Consider the following 20,545-nt stretch of genomic DNA (forward strand, 5'->3'; position numbering starts at 1 on the left):
TGGAAAGCTTTCTCCTTTTTTTTTTTCTTTTTAATTAATTTTTATTGGAGTATAATTGCCTTACGATGTTGTGTTGGTTTCTTGCTGTACAAGCTTGCCCCTCTTTTTTTTTTTTAAGCTTGCCTTAACATGAGACTTTGTGTACGAAAAGTTCCTTGTCATTGAACATTTTCACGACAGTCGATTTTATGGGTTATGACAATGTTTTCCTTTTCGGAACTTAAGTTGCTTCCAAATTTTCGCTGTTTTGTCGTCTGGGTGCTAGAGTCAAAGAGCCGTGCCTGGGCGGGCGGCCGGTACGGCGCCAGGACGCTGAGGGTTCGCTCATGCTGGGGCGTAGCGTCCTCTGCGACCCCAAAAGGCGAGGCCCCGCCTCTCCCCCGAGAGCTCTCCCCTACAAGGTGCGCGCCCCCTGAACCCCTCCCACGTTCCAGGGGCGCCGAGGCCCAAGGAGGGCGAGGTCGCCCCCCAAGCACCCCGCCACCAGAGGGCGCACGCCCGGAGGCGAGCACTCACTAAGGGCGCCTGCGCAGGGAGCTGTCACGTGACCCGCCGCCGCTGCTCGGGTGTGCGCTGGATCCTGAAGTTGCTGCTACTGGCCGGGCGCGCGTGCGCGGAGGTGAGCAGGGGGCCGGGCGCGCGTGCGCGGAGGTGAGCGGACCTGACTGCTGGACCCGGGCTGCGGTGGTCTCAGCGAGCGGCGGGGTAGGGGAGGTCCGCGGCAACCCCACAGAGTGGAGGCTTGGCGGGTGCGGGCAGTCGTGACGCCCGAAAGGGGAGGGGTCGATCGATAGAGGGATTGGTCAGTGCTTTCCTACTGGACAAGTTGAGCACACCGTGCCAGGGCCGCGCGCGGCAGGAGGCAGCAGAAACGACAGTGACCCCAGTAACATCGGGGACCCCGGAAACTCCACGGTTCCCACTCACCGCCCCCGAGCTGGGCGAGGAAGGCTGCGCTTGCCCCCGTTCACGGGGAGGAAGCTGAGGCACAGGAGGCTGAGAACCCTTTACTTCCCTCTGCCGGTGGTGGAGCTGGGCTTTGAACCCAGCTCCTCTACACCACCACCGTGGCCTGGGGAAGCAGCAGTTCTGAGACACTTACCTGAAGGCGGGGTGACCGGCCCTCTGGGTCAGCAGTGCCACTTGATCTACTGACCTTCAGTTCTTCCCCGTTTTCTCTCTAAATTGTCAAGCGCTGTGCGTGTGGCTCTTCCCCATTTTAGGATCTCTTCCGCTTTCTAGGCTCTCTTCCCTGTCTGTAAAATGGAAGCAGGGAAGGGCATGGGGTGCTGCCCTGGCCGTGCTTCTGGCCACCTCTGCAGCTTCTGAAGTCTGGGTGGGAAGGGCCCAGGTCATTGCCCAAGAGCTCCCAAGTGAGGACCCCTGGACTCCACTCTGAGTTCCTTAGTTTCTGAGTCATCATGATCGCAAATGTGTCTGGCAGGGTCAGGTGAAACTGGGACACTATGTGGTATAAAAAAAGAGATATTAGTCTTTGTCTCCAGTTCCTGGCACACAGCTCCTAAAAACCCTGGAATCTTGTGGGTGGTAAGAGTGTCTTTTATATGCTAATGAGATGACTGGGGGCTTGTAGATAGCTTCAAAATGGGGGCTAGTCCCCAGAAGGACCATTCGAGGGTGGGAACTTTCTCCTGGCCTTCCTCCGGGCAGGAGCCTCGTGATTAAGAGAGGGGGCTGGTGATTAAGTTAATCACCAGTGGTGAGTGATATCATCATTCGTGCCTACATAATGAAACCCTAAACTAGTTGGGGTTTGGAGAGCTTCCAAGCTTGTGAACACACTTCGGTGCTCAGAGGGTGGCCAGCCCAGAGAGGGCATAGAAGCTCAGCACCCCTTCCTTGCCCTCTGGTTGTTCCTGAGTTGCATCCTTTATAATAAACAGGTAACAGTAAGTGAGTTCTGTGAGCTGTTCTAGCCAGTTATTGAACCTGAGGAGGTGAGGGGTGTTGTGTGAACCCTGGAATTTATAGCGGCTCGGTCAGAAGAGCCGGTGACAACCTGGGACTTGCGGTTAGTGTCTGAAGTGGGGGAAGTCTTGTGGGAGTGAGCCCGCAACCTGTGGGGTCTGCGCTAACTCTGGGAGTTGGTGTCATAATTGAACTGAATTGCTGGACACCCGGCTGGTGTCCAGAGAATGGGAGAATTGGTTGGTGAGAAAAAGCTCCACACTTTTGGTGTCATAAGCGTTGTGAATGAAAACAGTTCACTCTTGCATCTAACGTACTGGTGGCCCATGGTGGCCAGAATGTTCCAGGTGACCGGTCTGTGTCTGTGACAGGCTTGGACCCTCTCAGTGACCTGGGCGCACTTCTGCCTGGCGTGTGACTTTTCCCCAACACCTGCATGTTTCTGGAGGCCATGAGAATGCAGCTCACAGACCTTCCACCACAGGGAGCTTCACTGACAGAGGCTCAGCTGCTGTGTTCTGAAATCATCACTGCATTTCCTGCGAGGGGCTGCCTCCCAGCCCTTAACGCTAGGGCAGGCCGCTTCTGGGAGACCTGGACCCCTCTAACGGCCAACTTTGGCTCAAGGAACCCCAGCCCTGGGGCCTTGCCCAAGCTTCCCTAACCTACATGGCAGTCTGGGGCTCTTGGATCCACCACCCTCCCATGGGGTCAGACCTGCACGGGTGTGTTGGTGCTCTCAACCCTCTCTGGCAACCTCCCCAGTTTCTCTCAGACAGATAAAAAGGACCCCTCTAATAAAATCCTTGCATGTTTAGTCCCATATCAGTGTCTGCAGCACCTCGGAGGAGCTGGACCAAGGCAATGTTCCCTATAAAATATTTAGAACATACAGATAATCGAGACGCGGGTAAGAACAGTCTTAGTACCAAAGTAACCAGAGTGAGGCTCCAGTGCAGCTGCTGTGACAGAGACCCAGAACCAGACCCCACACGAGCCTGACTGCCGGGGCGGGGAGGGGCTCCGCCTGCCCAGTCCTGGGGGCCAGGCTTTGCTTCTGTGCTTGGCCATCCCTGAGTGTTGCCCTGGGCTGCAGTGCCCAAGACCCCTCACAGGCTGTATCCACGTCCTGGTCAGCCCAAGAGGGACAGAGGGAGGGCACACTTCCACCCCACTGGCCAAGACTCATCTCGGCCACAGTCTTCATACAGGAGCGGGACTTATCTACTGTGGGAACTTGTTTGTTCCACTTGATCTATCACATGGGTCTTTGTGTGTTATTAAGTTATTTTCACAGACATTCTAGATGCGTTTATTTGTAACAGAAGACTTCACAATGCGCAGGATTCTGCAACTCCCTGCTTGGGCCTTTTCTCTCCTTTTCCTTTTTCCTCCCTCCCCCAGGTCTGCCCTGCTTCCTCACCAGACCTCACTTCCAGCCTGTGCGCTGCTGGGCTGGCCACAAGTTCATGTCTGGAAGCTGCTTAGAGAGTCTCCTGAGGCCCCGGCCACTCCCTGCTGCCGTCCCTTTGAGCCTGGTTCTTCTGTCTGCAGGCCTCCTGGGCCCGCTGCCCACACATGCCACCCTGTTCCTGCCCCCTGCTGGGGGTCTGCGCCCTAGTCTCCTTGGCCATCCTGGGGCACATCCTGCTTCATGACTTCGACGTGGTCCCCCGAGAGCTGCGCAGCTTCTCCCAAGAGGAGATTTACCCAGCTCGCCAGCCCGGAGCCAGCGGCCAAGGGCCCCAGCCCGTCCCAGGGCGCCACGGCAGCCCCAGGGCAGCTCCCACACAGTGCGACCTGCCCCCTGACGGCCGCTTCGACTGCGCCCCAGACAAGGCCATCACCCAGGAGCAGTGTGAGGCCCGGGGCTGCTGCTACATGCCTGCAAGGTGGCCTCCGGGCACCCAGATGGGGCAGCCCTGGTGCTTCTTCCCTCCCAGCTATCCCAGTTACAGGCTGGAGAACCTGACCACCACCAAGACGGGCTACACGGCCACCCTGATCCGTGCCACCCCGACCTTCTTCCCCAAGGACATCATGACCTTGCGGCTGGACGTGCTGCTGGAGACTGAGAGCCGGCTCCACTTCACGGTGGGCGGGCGGGGGCTGGGCAGGGGCAGAGAGTGTGCGGACAGTGGGCAAAGACGGACTCTGCGGGCTGTTTGTTTATGCACAGACGTGTATTGTGCCCTCACCTGGAGTCTGGGTGTGAGCAGACACAGTGCCTACGCTCAGGGAACAGTGGGCCGCTAAGACAGTGACTAGGAGGTTCTCCAAGATGTTCTAGAGGGCAGGGCTCAGGGCGAGGTGGTGGGAGGTTAGGCGCCCCCCCAGGAAGTGACATCCCAGCTGGGACCTACAGTAGGAGTCAGGAAGGGGAAAGGTGGAGAGGGAGGAAGGGGGGCTGTTCCAGGCAGTGGGCAGTGGGATCCCAGCCACTGAGGGCAGGGCCTCTTGTCCGGTTCATTGCCTGCTGCTTCCCAGCCCCTGGAACAGTGCCTGGCACATAGCAGGTGCTCAGTAAAAACTTGTCAACTGAATGAATGTGCGGACACAAAGGTGAGAGAGCCTGAAGCACGTAATTCAGTACGGCCCAGTTATTTTAACAAAGTAACTGATGACAGCCGTGGACTACTGAGTGATGACTATGTACCAGACAAGGGCTGGGTGTTCTAATTATGTTTTCTCGTTCACCCTGTGACTAGATATGCCAGGTAGAAAAATGTTGCCAGATTCAGCAAATAAAAATACAAATATGAATTTCAGATAACCTAGGAATTAGTCTTTTTTTTTTTTAGTGTAAGCATGTCCCGTGCAATATCTGAGACATATTTATACTAAAAAAGTTGTTTATCTGAAATCCAGATTTCCTGTGTCTTACCTGGCACACCCCACAGGAGGTGCTCTCCTGGCTCTATAGACGAGGAAACTGAGGCTCAGCGATGTGGACCAGTCTGTCCACACGCCCACACTGTGTGCGGCCACCCTGAGACTTGAACTGACGCCTCGCTTCTCTGGAGGGTGAAGGATGGAGTGGACAGGTGTGCAGGGGCAGCCGGCCACCAAGGGCCTCATGACACCACTCTCTTCTAGATCAAAGATCCCACCAACCAGCGCTATGAGGTGCCCTTGGAGACCCCACGTGTCCGCAGCCAGGCGCCGTCCACGCTCTACAGCGTGGAGTTCTCAGAGGAGCCCTTTGGGGTGATCATGCGGCGGAAGCTGGATGGACGGGTGCTGTGAGTGCCCAGTTTCTGTGCCCACTATCTGCTGGGAGGTTTAGGGAGCTGGAGGACATCGCCCCTGACCCTATTGTGGTCCACCCTCCTGCTCTGGCCTCCTGGCTGTTCCTTGCCCCGCAGGGCCCTGGTGCTCACTGTTCCCTCCACCCCGAGCCCTCAAAGGCCCCTCCTCAGAGGGGACGTTTGGCAACAGCTGGAGACATTTTTGGTTGTCACCACTGGGCGCTGGGGTGCAGGGATACTGCTAAACACCCTGCAGTGCACAGGCCGGCCCAGAACATGGAGCGATCGGCCCAAATGTCAGTAGTGCCTCGGCTGAGAAACCCTGGTCCAGTCTAAAGCGGCAACCCCACTCCAGGCAGCACCCCCAAGCCTGCTTTATTCTTGTTTATTTATCACATACTGCACATCAGTATATCAGGCACTGCAGTGGTTAACTTGTCCAGTCCTCATAACAACTGGGACGTAGGTGCTGTTATTATCCCCACTTTACAGATGGGGAGACAGAGACACAGAGAGGCCAGGTGCTTGCTGGCAGGTGGACGGAGCCCAGCCCAAGCGTCCGTGCTGTCGGCCACTCTGCTCCATGTCCCTCCGGCGTTTGCGTGCCCCCACGGGACCTTACCTTTGCTTGGACCATGGCTGCCATCTGCCTGAGGCAGGAGCCTTTCCTGTTCCCTCCTGAACCACCAGCTCCTAGAGCAGTTCTGACCCACAGCAGAGCTCAGGGATATTTGTGGAGAGGATGATGGTGTTGCTTGGTCTCGCCCTCACCTCCCCCCAGCCCACCCCCCAGGTATTGGATGCACCGAAGCATCTTTTAGACTCAAACGCTATGGCTGTGAGTCCAAGTGTCCGGTGTCGCTCGGGCCCAGAAGCGCCCCCCCCGTACCCCCAGCCACGGGGTCAGCAGTTTTGCCACGGCTGCCCGCTGGCCCTGACACTGGGCTGTGCAAGCACCTTTCCCAGGACGCATCCCATGCACTTTGCCCACATAGTCCTACACGAATATGTGCTGGCTGACAAGGCCCTGCTCTGCACCGAACTCTGCTACACGCTCAGAAGGAGGGAACTTGGACTTGCCCAAATCTTCAGAGCACTTGCCTTCTGAAGTGCATTTCTTTCTTTTGTGGCCTGTTCATTTTTTGGCCGGGTGTTGTAGACCTGCTCCCAGGACTGACATAGCAGAGGGAGGTAGAAACGGGCTGTGCAGATGCAGGGTGTGGGCTGGCTCTGCAGCTGGTGGGGGGGCCTCTCTGAGAGGCTGACCTTCAAGCGGAGTTTGGAGAGAAGTTTTTTAAGCATTTTATCAGATCTTGGTCTTGAAAACGCACAGACAGCCACAGGCAGGTGAGCAAAGTCTTACACAGGGGCTGGTGGGGTGCAGCAGGCACTTGTCCCGTGAAATTAGCCGTGATGCACCTTCCATGCAGAGAGGGACCCCGTGGAACCTTGGAGCACCCTAACTGCCCCTGGCTGGGCAGCTCCACGATGTCTGGGAGCAGGTTGGCCCTCCTGGGAGGTGCTCAGGGCCACGACTCCCAGGACTGGAAGGGTTTTGGGGAGCCCTTGCCCAGCACCTGCTTGCGGTCAGGGCTCATGGGGCCATGGGCTTCTGGTGCGAGGCCACCTGGTCTCTTCCTGGCAGGCTGAACACCACGGTGGCCCCCCTGTTCTTCGCCGACCAGTTTCTGCAGCTGTCCACCTCCCTGCCGTCGCAGCACATCACGGGCCTTGCCGAACACCTCGGGCCCCTGATGCTCAGCACCAACTGGACCAAGATCACTCTCTGGAACCGGGACGTTGCGCCTGCGGTAAAGGGGTGGCCAGGGCGGGGCGTGCGATCGGAGGGGCTTCATGGGCCAGGACGTAAAGCAGGGTGTCTGCCGTGTCCCAGCCCGACGTGAACCTGTATGGATCTCACCCTTTCTACCTGGTCCTGGAGGATGGCGGTTTAGCTCACGGGGTCTTCCTGCTGAACAGCAATGCCATGGGTAAGCAAGGGGGTACTGGCGGCCTCCACGTCCCCCAGCCAGTTCTGCTTCTGAGCTCCCGGCCAGGGTTTCCCTGGTGCAGCCACACCCCCTCCTTCGTAGAGGGGGCTGGGCCTCTCTGCACCTATCTGACAGGCTGGAGGTAGAGGAGGGGGCAGGGGGTCGGGTTTCGTACACTATTCCGAGAAATGACCGGTGGGCTGTGGCCTCTGCCAGCTCTGTCCTTCAGTGCCTCTAAGGTGGGCTCCGGGACCTCTGACCTGGGCGGGGTAGGGCTGAGGCCAAAAAAGGGGCCCCAGGCCCAGCTGCTCAGCATCTTCTGGCCCTGCTCCAAGGATCTCAGCAAGCTGGGCTCAGGTGACTGTCCCAGGGCCCCCAAGCTCCCTGTGGGAGGACCCCACCTCTCCAGCGGTGGCTTGGCCCATTGGTGCAGTGCCGAAGGCCCTGGGCAAGGGGGATGAGCATTTGTCCCTGAGCCCCAGGGCTGCTTCCCCCAGATGTGGTCCTGCAGCCCAGCCCGGCCCTCAGCTGGAGGTCGACAGGCGGGATCCTGGATGTGTACATCTTCCTGGGCCCGGAGCCCAAGAGCGTGGTGCGGCAGTACCTGGACATCGTGGGTAGGCATCGCCCTGACCCTGGCCCCCGGCCCCTCCCTCCCCAGCCCCTCCTGCCCCCTCACGGCCTCCTTGGCTCTCAGGCTACCCGTTCATGCCACCGTACTGGGGCCTGGGCTTCCACCTGTGCCGCTGGGGCTACTCCTCCACCGCCATCACCCGCCAGGTTGTGGAGAACATGACCAGGGCACACTTCCCTCTGGTGAGTGCCGGGGAGGGGCCTGGGGCCCCCAGGGTGGGGCGGGGGCAACGAGCCTGGGCCCCAGCCGCCCTGTGCTGTGGCTGCAGGACGTCCAGTGGAATGACCTGGACTACATGGACGCCAGGCGGGACTTCACTTTCAACAAGGACAGCTTCGGGGACTTCCCGGCCATGGTGCAGGGTCTCCACCAAAGTGGCCGGCGGTACATCATGATTGTTGTGAGTGCCCCCTCCCCTCTTGTGCCACAGGGAGCAGGCTCTTTTGGAAGGAGAGGGGCCCAGTGTCTGTTGGCTCCAGCTTTCAGTGGCATCGTCCTCATGCTTGCCGTGGTCACTGAGAATGTTTCTGAGGGTCTTTGATACCGAGGGAATATCAGATTTATAGACTTGGCTCCTGCTACCCAGTGATGTCCCTGGAGACATCTGTCTGTGGCTCAGGATCCTTACGGCTGTAGGTGACTTGAACAGCTTAAAGCAAGGGGCGCGGTGGGGGGGGGGGTGTGTGGCGCGTTGCTCAGCTGACACCACTCAGCTCTGAAAGGGCCGGGTGGAGCTGTGTGCCAGGGCAGCCGGAACCCCAGAAGCTCCATGAAACCCCTGGCCCTGCCTCCCTGCGGTCAGCTCTGTCTTGTGGGAAGGAGGGCAGGATCTGAGTGGCCCAGCAGAAAGACACACTTCCCTGGGCCAGTCCCCGCAGCCAGAGGGGTGTAATTCAGGGTCTGGTACAGCTGGGGGGCCAGAGGAGGGGAGGGGGAGCCAAGACAACCAAATGATCGCCACCACGGATACCCCTCAGGAGAGGAAATCCGTTTGGAATTGGGCTGATGGTCATTTCCATCCTTGCAGCCCCTCTGAAGGCAGCAGCATCCAGGTCCGCTCAGAGCAGGGAGGGCAGACACAGACCTTTTCTTTTTTTATTCTAAATGAAATAAACGCTCCCTGTAGAACGTTTGTGGAACTCTGGGCCCTTAAAGCAAAAGGAACGCCTGCATCCAGGTGCGCCCTTTTTGGCAATGGGGGCGGGGTCCCGTGCACGTCCACGCACACGCAGCGTGTTGGCTCACGGGTGCATCCACCTGTGCCTCGTTAACGTTCATCGAGAGCATTTTCTCGTTTTCCCAGCGATGGGTGCCAAGGCTTCGGGCGTTTCCCTCTCATTCTGACTGGTTTCTCTCCCCAGGATCCTGCCATCAGCAGCTCCAGCCCTGCCGGGACCTACCGACCCTACGACGAGGGTCTGAGGCGGGGCGTCTTCATCACCAATGAGACTGGGCAGCCGCTGATTGGGCAGGTACAGCAGGGCCTGGGGGGTGAGGGGGAGAAAGCAGGGGTCTCTGGGCAGTGGGACTGCAGCGGGGGGTGGTGACAGCTGGGGGTGACAGTGGCCCCTGACAAGACCACCCTGAATCCTTGTGTCAGGGGCCCTTGTTTGCGGGCAGCTCAGAAACAAGCTCCAAAGATGCTTGGGGAGGCCTTGGGGTCCTCCACATCCTCTGGGCCCCCAGGGGCTTCCTGATGGTTCCCAGGCCTTCCCGGTGGGCGGGGCGCCCAGTAGACTCCTGACCTCCTGGTCCAGGGCAGGCCCAGAACCAGGCGGAAGGGGGTCCAGCCTGAGGGGAGGCTGGCAAGGCTCCCAGCAGTGCAGATTCTGGGGCCTCTGCACCCTTGTGTGAAAGCGGGGCCTCTCCCCATGCTCCTCCCCTTGCAGTCCACCCATCCCTGGGTAGATGAGTGAGGCTACGGCTCTGCCTGCAGCCAGGACACACAGGGCCTCTGCGCAGGCTCCAGGGGCCCTGTCTCCCCTCTGGCCTTTCGTCCAGGTGTGGCCCGGACTCACCGCCTTCCCTGACTTCACCAACCCCGAGGCCCTTGACTGGTGGCAGGACATGGTGGCCGAGTTCCACGCCCAGGTGCCCTTTGACGGCATGTGGATCGTGAGTGTGGCCCCACCCTTGGGCGTCCGGTGGCCTCAGGGACCGGCCCCGCTCCCTGCACCAGGCAGGGCACCCACCCCCAGGGCCTCTCTTGCAGGACATGAACGAGCCATCCAATTTCGTGAGGGGCTCAGTGGATGGCTGCCCCAACAGCAACCTGGAGAACCCGCCCTATGTGCCAGGTGAGCCGCCTCCACCTGCCCGCCCCCCAGCACTAGTCGGCTGGGGATCTAACGGCTCAAATCAGGGATTTCCTTCTCTGGTTTGGGAGACTCAAAGCTCTGGTTTCTGAGAAGCTGATGGGCAGCAGCCAGCCCGGGAAAGGCAAGGGGTGCCCTGGGAGTAAGGTTCGCGTGGGGAGACCCCAGCCGCGTGCTGCTGACGGGCATGTGCAGCTGAGGCGAGACCCTTCAGAAGGGGTGTTTCAGGCTCAGGCAGTCGGACAGGGAAAAACTGAAAATGGTTAGGAGCAGGCAGACGTGAAGTCTGGGTGTGCAGACCACAACCTGCGGCATCGCCTCGTCCTGTCCTTGGAGAAGTGGAGACTGTACAGGCACGCACCCCATGTCCCCAGGGGGCTCTCAGGATGTGGGGGGCACCAGCCTGCCGGGAGGAGGCTCCAAGGAAACAGCCCGCTCTCCCCCAGGGGTGGTTGGCGGGACCCTCCGGGCAGCCACCATCTGCGCCTCCGGCCACCAGTTCCTGTCCACGCACTACGACCTGCACAACCTGTACGGCCTGACCGAAGCCTTCGCCTCCCACAGGTGAGGGGCCCGGGTGCAGGAAGGAGGAGGCCCTGGCCGTCCCCACATCCCACCCCCGCCCCCCCACCCCAGCTCCCTGCCTGGTGCCTCAGAGGAAGGGCATGGTGACGAGACAGGGAGGCCAGGGCTGACCAGGGCCTCTGGCTCCCTTGAGTTTGTCCTCCCCATGACACGTGCATCTTCAAGGGTAAGTCAGGTGGCAGGGCTGACTGCCCGGCAGACAGTGGCGGTGACCTCAGCAAGGCAACTCCTTGCTCCCAGCTTGCCCTTCCTGCTGCACTGCCAGGCGCTCTTGCGGGCAGTGATGGGGCTCCTGGTGACCCTGCTCAGCACAGCTCTCTGTCCCCCTGCTCCACCCAGGGCTCTGGTAAAGGCTCGGGGGACGCGCCCCTTTGTGATCTCTCGCTCAACCTTTGCCGGCCACGGCCAATACGCCGGCCACTGGACCGGGGACGTGTGGAGCAGCTGGGAGCAGCTTTCCTACTCCGTGCCAGGTGAGCACACCTGTCAGGAGGGGTGCAAGGAGGGGAGGGTGGGCTCCTCTCCGGGGGGTTTTGCCCAGAGCTGGGTCCTCAGGGAGATGCTGCCGTGATGGCATGGGGCCCGTCGCCAACTCATGTGCCATTGGGCTCACCTGTGGTGCCCCTCTTCCATGTGTCCCCATCTCAGATTCATGCTAACATCAGAATGTCCCTTCTGGTGACCACATTCTGAGCTGCACGAAATAGCATCTGAGCTCAGTCCAAAGGGTGCCCCCACCCCTCTCGTCTTAGTGCCTGGCTCCACCCTGCAAAGAAAATTTTGATTTTTGTTCCAAGAGCTCTGATGCCGCAGACAGACCTTAGGCCCAGGGATGGCTCAGGAGCCCTGGGGAAGGGCATAGAGGTGACCCCAGAGGTCACAGCTGAAAAGAGCCTCCACCAAACCCCCGGCCTGGAAGTGCTTTCATAGTCGCAGGCGTGCTTCCATGTGCGATGCATCTACAGAGCCTCGGGCCACAGGGATGTCCTGCTGAGCTGAGCTCTCGGGTGAGAAGTCTATTCCTCCTTCACAAAGCGGCTGCTGGCTCTGCCCACAGGTGCCAACCGGCTCTGCTTTTCACCCTGGGGCCAGCATGGTGGGTCGTGCCTGAGCACCTGCAGGCCAGTCTCTGAAGCCACCCCAGAGCCAGATTCCTGGGCTTTGTGTCCACCTGTCTGGTTCTTGGGTTTCAGTTCTGGTGTGAGCTGTTGTTACCAAGCTAAAATAAGGCTGTGCAGCTCCCAGGACCTGCTGTGACCCAGACTAGCACTGCTCACAGCCCCAGGCTGCGCCCCATCCTGCCCACTGGCTTCCAGGCTGGGTCCTGGCTCCCGAGGAGACAAGGAGAGGGTGGCCCAGCAGCCTCTAGTCCTGCCGAGCGGTGGTGGGGTCGGCACGGGGCCCAGATGCTCTGGAAGCTGTCTGACCCTTCAGCAACTCAGGGGACTCACTGACCCTCTGCTGTAACGAAGTACCACACCCCAGGTGATTTAAAACAACAAACTTATTCTCAGACTAGAAGTCTGATCACGGTGTCGGCAGGGCCCTGCCCTCCCTGAGACTCTAGACAGAATCCCTCCTTGCTTCTTCCAGCTCTTGGTGGTTGCCAGCAGTCCTTGGCCCTCCTTGGTTTGAGGCTGTGTCACTCTAACCTCTGCCTCTGTCATCTCTCGGTCTTCTTCCTGTGTCCTTGTCTTCACATGGTGTTTTCCCTCCTCTTTTCTTTTTTAATATAGTTCCCTGGGCTATACAGTAGGACCTTATTGTTTATCTATTTTATATATAGTGGTATGTATCTGCTAATCCCAAACTCCTGATTTATCCCTCCCCCACCCCCTTTCCCCTTTGGTAACCATAAATTTGTTTTCCATGTCTGTGAGTCTGTTTCTGTTTCGTAAATAAGTTCATTTGTATCATATTTTAGATTCCACATATGGCAGCTAATAGCTACAGTAGAAAACAATAGCTAGCAAATTTCATGCATGGGTCAGAATTCTGTATTTTTATATTCCCATCTTAGTTTAAAATACTAAACCTCAATGACCTGTAACATGTGAGAAAGTTGGTTACACTTGGGTCACTGATGAGAAAACAAGATCTCTGAAAATGTTGTATGGGCTTTGTTTTAAAGTCTGTTTTGTCTGATATGAGTATTGCTACCCCCGCTTTCCTGTCATTTCCATTCGCATGAAATATCTTTTTCCATCCTCTCACTTTTAAGCTATGTGTGTCCTTTGCCCTAAAGTGGGTCTCCTGTAGGCAGCACCTTGTAGGCTCTTGTTTTATTATCCAGTCTGCCACTCTGTGTCTTTTGACTGGAGCATTTAGTCCATTGACATTTTTTTTTTTATAAATTTATTTATTTATTTATTTATTTTTGGCTGTGTTGGGTCCTCGTTTCTGTGCAAGGGCTCTCTCTAGTTGCTGCGAGCGGGGGCCACTCTTCACCGCGGTGCGCGGGCCTCTCACTGTCACGGCCTCTCTTGTTGCGGAGCACAGGCTCCAGACGCGCAAGCTCAGTAGTTGTGGCACATGGGCTCAGGCGCTCCGCGGCATGTGGGATCCTCCCAGACCAGGGCCCGAACCCGCGTCCCCTGCATCGGCAGGCAGACTCCCAACCACTTCGCCACCAGGGAAGCCCTAGTCCATTGACATTTAAGGCAATTATTGCTATGTGTTTATTGCCATTTTAAACCTTGTTTTCCATTTGATTTTGTATTTCTTCTTTGTTCCTTTCTGTTTTTCCTTTTATGGTTTGATGGTTTTCTTTTGTATTTTCCTTGTGTTCTTTTGGTTTTTGTGAATCAATTTTATGTTTTTGATTTGTGGTAACCCTGTTTTTCAAGTATGTTAACCCATTACTTTATCTACTTGCTTTAGACTGGTAGTCATACAGGCTCAAACACATTCTGAAAAAAAAATCTAGATTTTATTACTCCGCTCCCCCACATAGGATTTTCATGTCCTCTTTTACATCTTCACGTTCATCCCTTTGCTGTTCGTCATAGTTATCGTTGCTTTCACAAAAAAAAATTTTTTTTTTAAGTCTTTGTACTGGCTTAGATGATTTACTTTCCAATTGTGATTCTCTTTTTCTTATAGATTCTTGCTTCTTTTCTATTTAGAGAAGACCTTTCAGTATTTCTTTTAGGATAGGTTTAGCATTGCTGTATTCTGTTAGTTTTTGCTTGTCTGAGAAATTCTTTATCTTTCCTTCTATTCTAAATGATAACCTTGCTGGGTAGAGTATCTTAGGTTGTAGGTTTTTCCCTTTCAGGACTTTGAATATATCTTGCCACTCCCTTCTGGCCTGCAACCTTTCTGTAGAGAAAGCAGCTGATAGCCTTATGGGGTTCCCTTGTAATTAACTCTTTGTTTTTCTCTTGCTGCCTTTAGAATCCTCTTTAACTTCTGCCATTTTAATTATGTCTTGGTGTAGGTCTGTTTGGGTTCATCTTGTTTGGGACCCTCTGTGCTTCCTGTACCTGGTTCCCTCTTCTGATAAGGTCACCAGTCATGGTGGATTAGGGTCCACCCTAACGTCCTCTTCTCAACCTGATTACATCTTCAATGACCCTATTTCCAAATATGGCAACCAGGGGTTAGGACTAGAACTTACCTTTGGAGGGGGATACAATTCAGCCCTAACGGGTCTAGTTTGCCCTGCCCACCCTGGGAGTTAGGGAGCAGATGCGGCTTGTCATTCTGCTGACCACAAGTGCAAGGTGCAGAGGCCATTGGTGTACTGACCATCAGGTAGGGGCTGGGTGGGAGGGGCTTTGGGAGGGATCCTTGCCTCCAGCCAGTTCAACAGACATGTCTGTCAGGCTCCTTGGCCCTAGACTGCTCCTGCTGGAGCAGCTGGAGGTCCATCTGACTCTGCCCTCCAGAAATCCTGCTCTTCAATCTGCTGGGGGTGCCCCTGGTGGGGGCCGACATCTGTGGCTTCCTGGGCAACACTTCGGAGGAGCTGTGTGTGCGCTGGACCCAGCTGGGGGCCTTCTACCCCTTCATGCGGAACCACAATGACCTGAACAGCCTGGTAGGGCGGGGGCGGCAGGGGAGGCCGTGCCCTGGGGAATGCCACTTTCTGTGCCAATGAGCCCAGCACTGGCTGGCCCAAAGTGCTGGGTCTCCTGGGGTGGGGGGACCTCGGAGTCCGTGGTCCCAGACCCCAGGTGCTTCCTCCACTCCCTCCACTGCAGCCGCAGGAGCCGTACAGGTTCAGCGAGACGGCACAGCAAGCCATGAGGAAGGCCTTTGCCCTGCGCTACATGCTGCTGCCCTATCTCTACACGCTGTTCCATGGGGCCCACGTCAGAGGCGAGACCGTGGCCCGGCCCCTCTTCTTGGAGTGAGTGCCTGGGTTGGGACTGATGGCCTCCGGCCCACTGACCCCAGGGCAGCTACCCTGCTGCAGGGGGTGTTCTGGGCACTGAGAGAGGAAGGAGGTTGCAGCAAAGTCTGGGCACTCCCCACTGAGGTGCCCCCTGCACCCCAGTTCCCACCCATTAGATTCCAGCTCAGGGCAGGGAGCACTGGATAACAGAAAAACCCAGGATGAACACTGAGTACAGACCAGGCCTCCCAGATGGTAAAACGAGTTATAAGACTTATCATGATTGAATCCATCTGGGGCTTAAGGGAACAAGACCACTAAAGAAATCCAATAGATATCCCCCAAGTAGGACTTAGTATATCTAAGAAGTTACCGTACCATAAAATGGCACCTCGGATCAGAGGATTAAAGGATTCTCCAGTAGTAAGGTAATTAGTTAGCTATTTGCAAAAATCAACTTATTTTCCACTCATCCATACAAACCTAAGTTCCAAATGGATTAAATAGTTAAATGTCAAAAATTAAGCTGTAGAAAAAGCTGCAGGAAAACAGAAGTGAATGTTTCTCTATGACCTGTCAGTAGAGGGCTTTCTAAGCATCAAAAGCAAAAAGCAAAGGGAAGGAGGTTTCATTTAGGAAAAAAAAGTAACACTTCTTTGAACATAAGCAGAAAAATATTAAAACTGCTCTGAACATAGATTGTCAAGGCAAACGAATGGGAGAAAACAGTATCAATAAAATGACACTGTCCCTAATGTACAGAAACTCAGACCACGGGTAAGGGCCAGACAGACATGTGGGCAAGAACACAGCTTGCAAACAGGAGATGTGAACAGGTCATGCCCGAGTAGTCGGGCAGGGAGAGGTTATTCTTGGCTCCTGCCTTGACTTAAGCTGGCCAGAACCGGCCCTGCCACATGTAACCCAGGTCCTCTGGCTCCCGTCCACGCCTCCCCATGGGCCCCTTGAGCCCACTGACCTCAGAGGTCACCAGGCCCCCCTGCCCGTCCCTCCTGTTTGAAGGTTCCCCGAGGACCCCTGCACCTGGACCGTGGACCGCCAGCTCCTGTGGGGGGAGGCTCTGCTCATCACCCCGGTGCTCAAGGCCGGGAAGGTTGAGGTCACTGGCTACTTCCCCCGCAGCACGTGGTACGACCTGCAGACGGTGAGTCCTGGGGCCCTGAAACCTGGGAGGACGGGGGAGATGGAGCGGGTCTTCCCTCCAGCACCATCCGTGTGGACCAGAGAGTGAAAGAGGAGTCCTGGCTACATGAGGGCCCACACCTGGGTGCTCCATCAGCATCATCCTGTGCGATCCTTACAGGACCCATTTTCCAGATGGAGAAACCGAGGCTGAGTGGGTGACTTGCCACCGAGCTGAGCTGGGACCCCAGTTCTGCTCCCAAACTCCTGGCCCTTCTTGCGTCCTCTGACCTGCCCGACCCGAGCCCTGGCTCAGGCCTTGCACGTTCTGTCCCCACCATGTGGCCAGATCTTTGCTCTCAGCTCCCGACAGTAGCACAGGAGCTTGGCAATGCCCAGGACCCCTTGTGACATGACATCCCCCTCCAGGTGCCAGTGGAGGCCTTTGGCAGCCTCCCACCTCCTGCACCCCTCACGTCTGCCATCCACAGCGAAGGGCAGTGGGTGACACTGTCCGCCCCACTGGACACCATCAACCTCCACCTCCGGGCCGGGCACATCATCCCCATGCAGGTACTTGGGCCGGGCCGCTGATCCTATTTGTCCAGCCCTGGGGTTGCTGGGACCCCACATGCCTCTGTTCAATTGGGGGTCTGCCCCCAGGCAGAGATGATACTTCTGAGGGTTGAGGATGAACTGGGCTGGGGAAGGACAGGATACATCCTTGCACTCACTTGCTCCCGGGCCTGGTGAAGGAGAGGCCTGCTACATTGGCCTTTCTCAGAAAACAGTCAGTCTGCAAACCTCTGTGGGCCTCACGTCCTCTGAGGTGTCCACGGGCCTCCAGGCCGCTCGGCCGTAGGCTGTCCTGCGGATCCTGGTTTCTTCTAGCACGGCACTGTCCCAGCCTAGTGCTCCTCACGCCTGGGTCTGGAGGCCTCCACCAGGTTTGGGACAGTGACGTGGGCCACCCCCTCCCAGGGCCCTGGCCTCACGACCACAGAGTCCCGCAAGAAGCCCATGGCCCTGGCCGTGGCCCTGACTGCGAGCGGGGAGGCCCGAGGGGAGCTGTTCTGGGACGATGGGGAGAGCCTGGGAGTGCTGGACCGTGGGGCCTACACGCAGGTCATCTTCCTGGCCAGGAACGTGAGTCCTGGGATCCGCCCAGGCTGGGGGCTGTCTTGGGGTGACTATCCTGACTTGGTGAGGGGAGCTGGCCTGGGGTCCTGGGATGGCCACCTGTCCCTGGGTCAAGCAGACTGAAGGGGAGAAGAGCCCGTAGGCCAACTGCCTTGGCTGGAGTCCCCTGCACTGCGCCAGTGTCCTAGGGTTTGCACGGGGTGTGCTGCCGACCTGCCCTCCCCATCTGCTGTCCAGAGGACCTGCCCTCCCCATCTGCTGTCCAGAGGCCCTGCCCTGGAGGGGCTTCCTGCCCCAGGCCATCTGCTCACACCTCTGGTCCTGTCTCTCTGCTTCGGCCAGAACACCATCGTGAACCAGCTGGTGCACGTGAGCAGTGAGGGGGCTGGCCTGCAGCTGAGGAAGGTGACCGTCCTGGGCGTGGCCACAGCCCCCCAGCAGGTCCTCTGCAATGGCGTTCCTGTATCCAACTTCACCTACAGCCCTGACACGGAGGCAAGAGAGCCTACATTTGAGGCCAGAAGGCCTGTCCCTGAGGGTGGGCGAGGGGGCGGGAGATGCCCGCTGAGCTGGCATCATGGGATTCCCTGTCCAGAAGGGAGAGGACACTCAGGCCTTACAAGGGGCGGAGAGGAACTGATCCTCGCGGGGAGGAGTGGGAAGGTTCAGTCCCCTCGCACTTCACATCTTTTCTGCCTGTGTCCACGCTGTCGGCCCCTGGTTAAAGGGCAGCTCGTTTCCAAAGCAAATTAAGGCAGCCACTGCCAAGAGTGCTCGGAGGGAACAGAGCGAGATGCTCCCAGGGCTAGGACAGACCCCATGTCCACCGTCCACCCATGTCCACAGACTGCTGTCTGCCCCACCTCTGTTGCCAAGCAAATTTTCCTGTTTCTTGTCCCCAGACCCTGGACATCCCTGTCTTGCTGACGATGGGAGAGCAGTTCCTCATCAGTTGGTCTTAATCCAGGGCCCAGTGGTGTGCTGCTCCCTTACAGACCTCCCGGCAGCCCAGCACCTGCACCCTCGGTCGGCGGTGGGCCTTGGGTCAGAGTGCTTACCCCGAATCGCATATCATTGACATCCCTGAACACCCGGATCTGCTTGTGAGTCTGCCTCCCAGGCTCTGGCCCAGCAGCTCTTCTGAGTCTTCTGTCCAGATCCCAGTCGGGTCAGTGCCCTGAGGGGTGCCCTGTGTTTGGAATGTTTACTGGAAGGTTTGCTTCGCTGTAGCCTGTCACTGTGATGCGTGCACTGTCAGTCACCACTGCCTGCCTGTGACGCAGAGGTGGTGCTTGGGATGGGGTGGTACCTGCACCCCAAGGTCCCGCCTCGGGCAGCTCTGCTGCTGCTCTGACCTGATGAAAGCACAGAGCTGGGGGCCGCTGCAGACTGCTTTCTGGGCAGCTGCCCCCGACAACAGGTGGAGGCTGTCCACCAGTCTGACAAGTGGGCCCAGACACTCGGCAGAATACACAGGACTTGGGGAACCCTTAATCTCAAGTGCAATTATTTTTAATAAAAAGGGCATTTGCAATCAAGCTTCTGCCGGTCCTTCTGGGATTCAGGGTAAGGAGGATGTGTCTAAAGGCCCTGACACAGAAGCAGGACTCCATCCTCGATGGGCCCCTGGACGTTCCCGGGCAGGGTGTGCACGTGTGCTGTACTGTGCACGCTCAAAGCAGCACCCTCACGTCCCCACCTCACACCCTAGTATCACCCATCTCTAAGGTGACTGGAAAACATCCAGCCAGGCCTGGTGTCAGTCACGTGGTGGGAGATGCACTCTCCCCCCGAACCCTTCCCAAGGGCAGTGTAGACTAAGCTGCTACCCCCAACACCTCCGTTCCCAGGCAACAGCTGGTCTGCTTTTGGTCACTATAGACTAGTTTACATTTTCTGGAATTTTATATAAATGGAATCATATAGCATGTATTTCTTTTGGTCTAATTAATTACTCAGTCTAATTACTTAGCAATTTATCCATGTTGTGTGCTCTTTCATTGCCAAATAGTTTTCCATTGGATGGAGGTGCCACATTTATCAAATTTTCATGGATGTTAGGATTGTTTTCAGTTTTTGACTATTGTGAATAAAGATGTGGTAATCATGGACCAGTCTGTGAACGGACATGTTTTCATTTCTCTTGAGCCAACACCAAGTGTGATATGGTCAGGTCATGTGGAGGCTGTGTGTGTGTGATGGAACTGTTTTCCAAAGTGGGTGACCCCCTCTGCCCTCCTGCCAGCCTTGCTGTCGCCTGGTGTGGTCTGTATGCTCACTTTCAGCTGTTTCAGTGACAGTGGATCTCGCGGTTCTGATTTGCAACTGAAGATGGCGAGCATCTTTCATGGACTCATTGTCACCCATAAATCTTCTCTGGTGAAGTGTCTGTTCGGGTATCTTGCCCATTTTTTACTTGGATTTGTTGACCTTATTATTGAGTTACAAAGTACATTGTTTTTCCATTGCTACCATAACAAATTGCCACAATCTCTGTGGCTTAAAATAACACAGATTTATTCTATCACAGTTCTGTAGGTCAGAAATTGGACACGGTCAACTGGGCTAAATTAGGTGTCAGCAGGGCAGCTTCTTCTCTGGAGGCTCCAGGGGAGAATCTGCTCCCCTGCTCATGCAGGTTGTCGGCAGAATTCAGTCTCCTGAGTGTATGGGTGTGAGGTCCGCATGTCCCTGTGGTTGTCAGCCAGACGTCCTCCTCAGCTTCTAGAGGCTGCTCCGTATCCCGGCTCATGGCACCTTCATCTTCAAATCCAGCAATGGTGGGTCGAGTCCTTCTCACCCGAGAATCAATCCTGCCTCTTCCATTATACCACTCTCTGACCCACGGCAGCCCAGAGCATTCTTGACTTTAAAGGGCTCATGTGATTAGATAGGGTCCACCTGGATAATCCAGGATAATTTCATCTCAGTCTTTACGTTAATTACACCTGCAAAGTCCTTGCCATTTAATGTAGCATATTCACAGGTTCCAGGGATTAAGATGTGGGCATTTTGGGGGTACCACCATTCTACCTACACATAAAGTTCTTGATATTTTCTAGTTTAAGTCCTTTTTGTCAAGTATATGCTTTGCAAATATTTTCTCCCCTTGCTCATGCCCTTTTTGTCTTTAAGTATAATTTTAGAGGAGAAAGTGTAAGATTCCCCACCTGATTCTTGAGGTATAGTTCACATACCACACAATTTTACCACTTTAAAAT

The 20,545-nt window shown here is 56.4% G+C and overlaps 1 protein-coding gene across 5 annotated transcripts; it reads left to right on the plus strand.

Annotated features, from left to right (window-relative positions):
* Nucleotides 1-538: 538 nt before the first annotated feature.
* GAA (alpha glucosidase) lies at nt 539-19,435 on the plus strand. 5 transcript variants are annotated; one of them, XM_068530149.1, is made up of 20 exons: nt 539-619; nt 3,334-4,023; nt 5,026-5,171; nt 6,823-6,988; nt 7,072-7,168; nt 7,666-7,785; nt 7,866-7,984; nt 8,071-8,202; nt 9,164-9,274; nt 9,804-9,917; nt 10,015-10,099; nt 10,564-10,681; nt 11,042-11,175; nt 14,593-14,744; nt 14,908-15,056; nt 16,065-16,206; nt 16,614-16,757; nt 17,166-17,330; nt 17,667-17,819; nt 18,227-19,435. In XM_068530149.1, the coding sequence occupies exons 2-20, from the start codon at nt 3,508-3,510 to the stop codon at nt 18,284-18,286; spliced, it is 2,823 nt and encodes a 940-aa protein (XP_068386250.1). In that variant the 5' UTR covers nt 539-619; nt 3,334-3,507; the 3' UTR covers nt 18,287-19,435. The 5 variants fall into 5 exon arrangements, with proteins under 5 accessions (XP_068386250.1, XP_068386253.1, XP_068386254.1 ...); XM_068530150.1 differs by having other exon boundaries at nt 573-651; XM_068530151.1 differs by lacking the exon at nt 539-619 and adding an exon at nt 687-705.
* Nucleotides 19,436-20,545: the final 1,110 nt, after the last annotated feature.

This window comes from Eschrichtius robustus, chromosome 20 (assembly GCF_028021215.1).
Source record: "Eschrichtius robustus isolate mEscRob2 chromosome 20, mEscRob2.pri, whole genome shotgun sequence".
NCBI lineage: Eukaryota > Metazoa > Chordata > Mammalia > Artiodactyla > Eschrichtiidae > Eschrichtius > Eschrichtius robustus.

What these genes read in the sequence shown, in the direction of transcription:
- GAA (XM_068530149.1), top strand. Translation starts at nt 3,508, where the DNA reads ATGCCACCCTGTTCCTGCCCCCTGCTGGGGGTCTGCGCCCTAGTCTCC. An exon ending in GGCAGCCGCTGATTGGGCAG is followed by an intron (nt 9,275 to 9,803) that starts GTACAGCAGGGC and finishes CCTTTCGTCCAG; the next exon opens with GTGTGGCCCGGACTCACCGC. An exon ending in GAAGCCTTCGCCTCCCACAG is followed by an intron (nt 10,682 to 11,041) that starts GTGAGGGGCCCG and finishes TGCTCCACCCAG; the next exon opens with GGCTCTGGTAAAGGCTCGGG.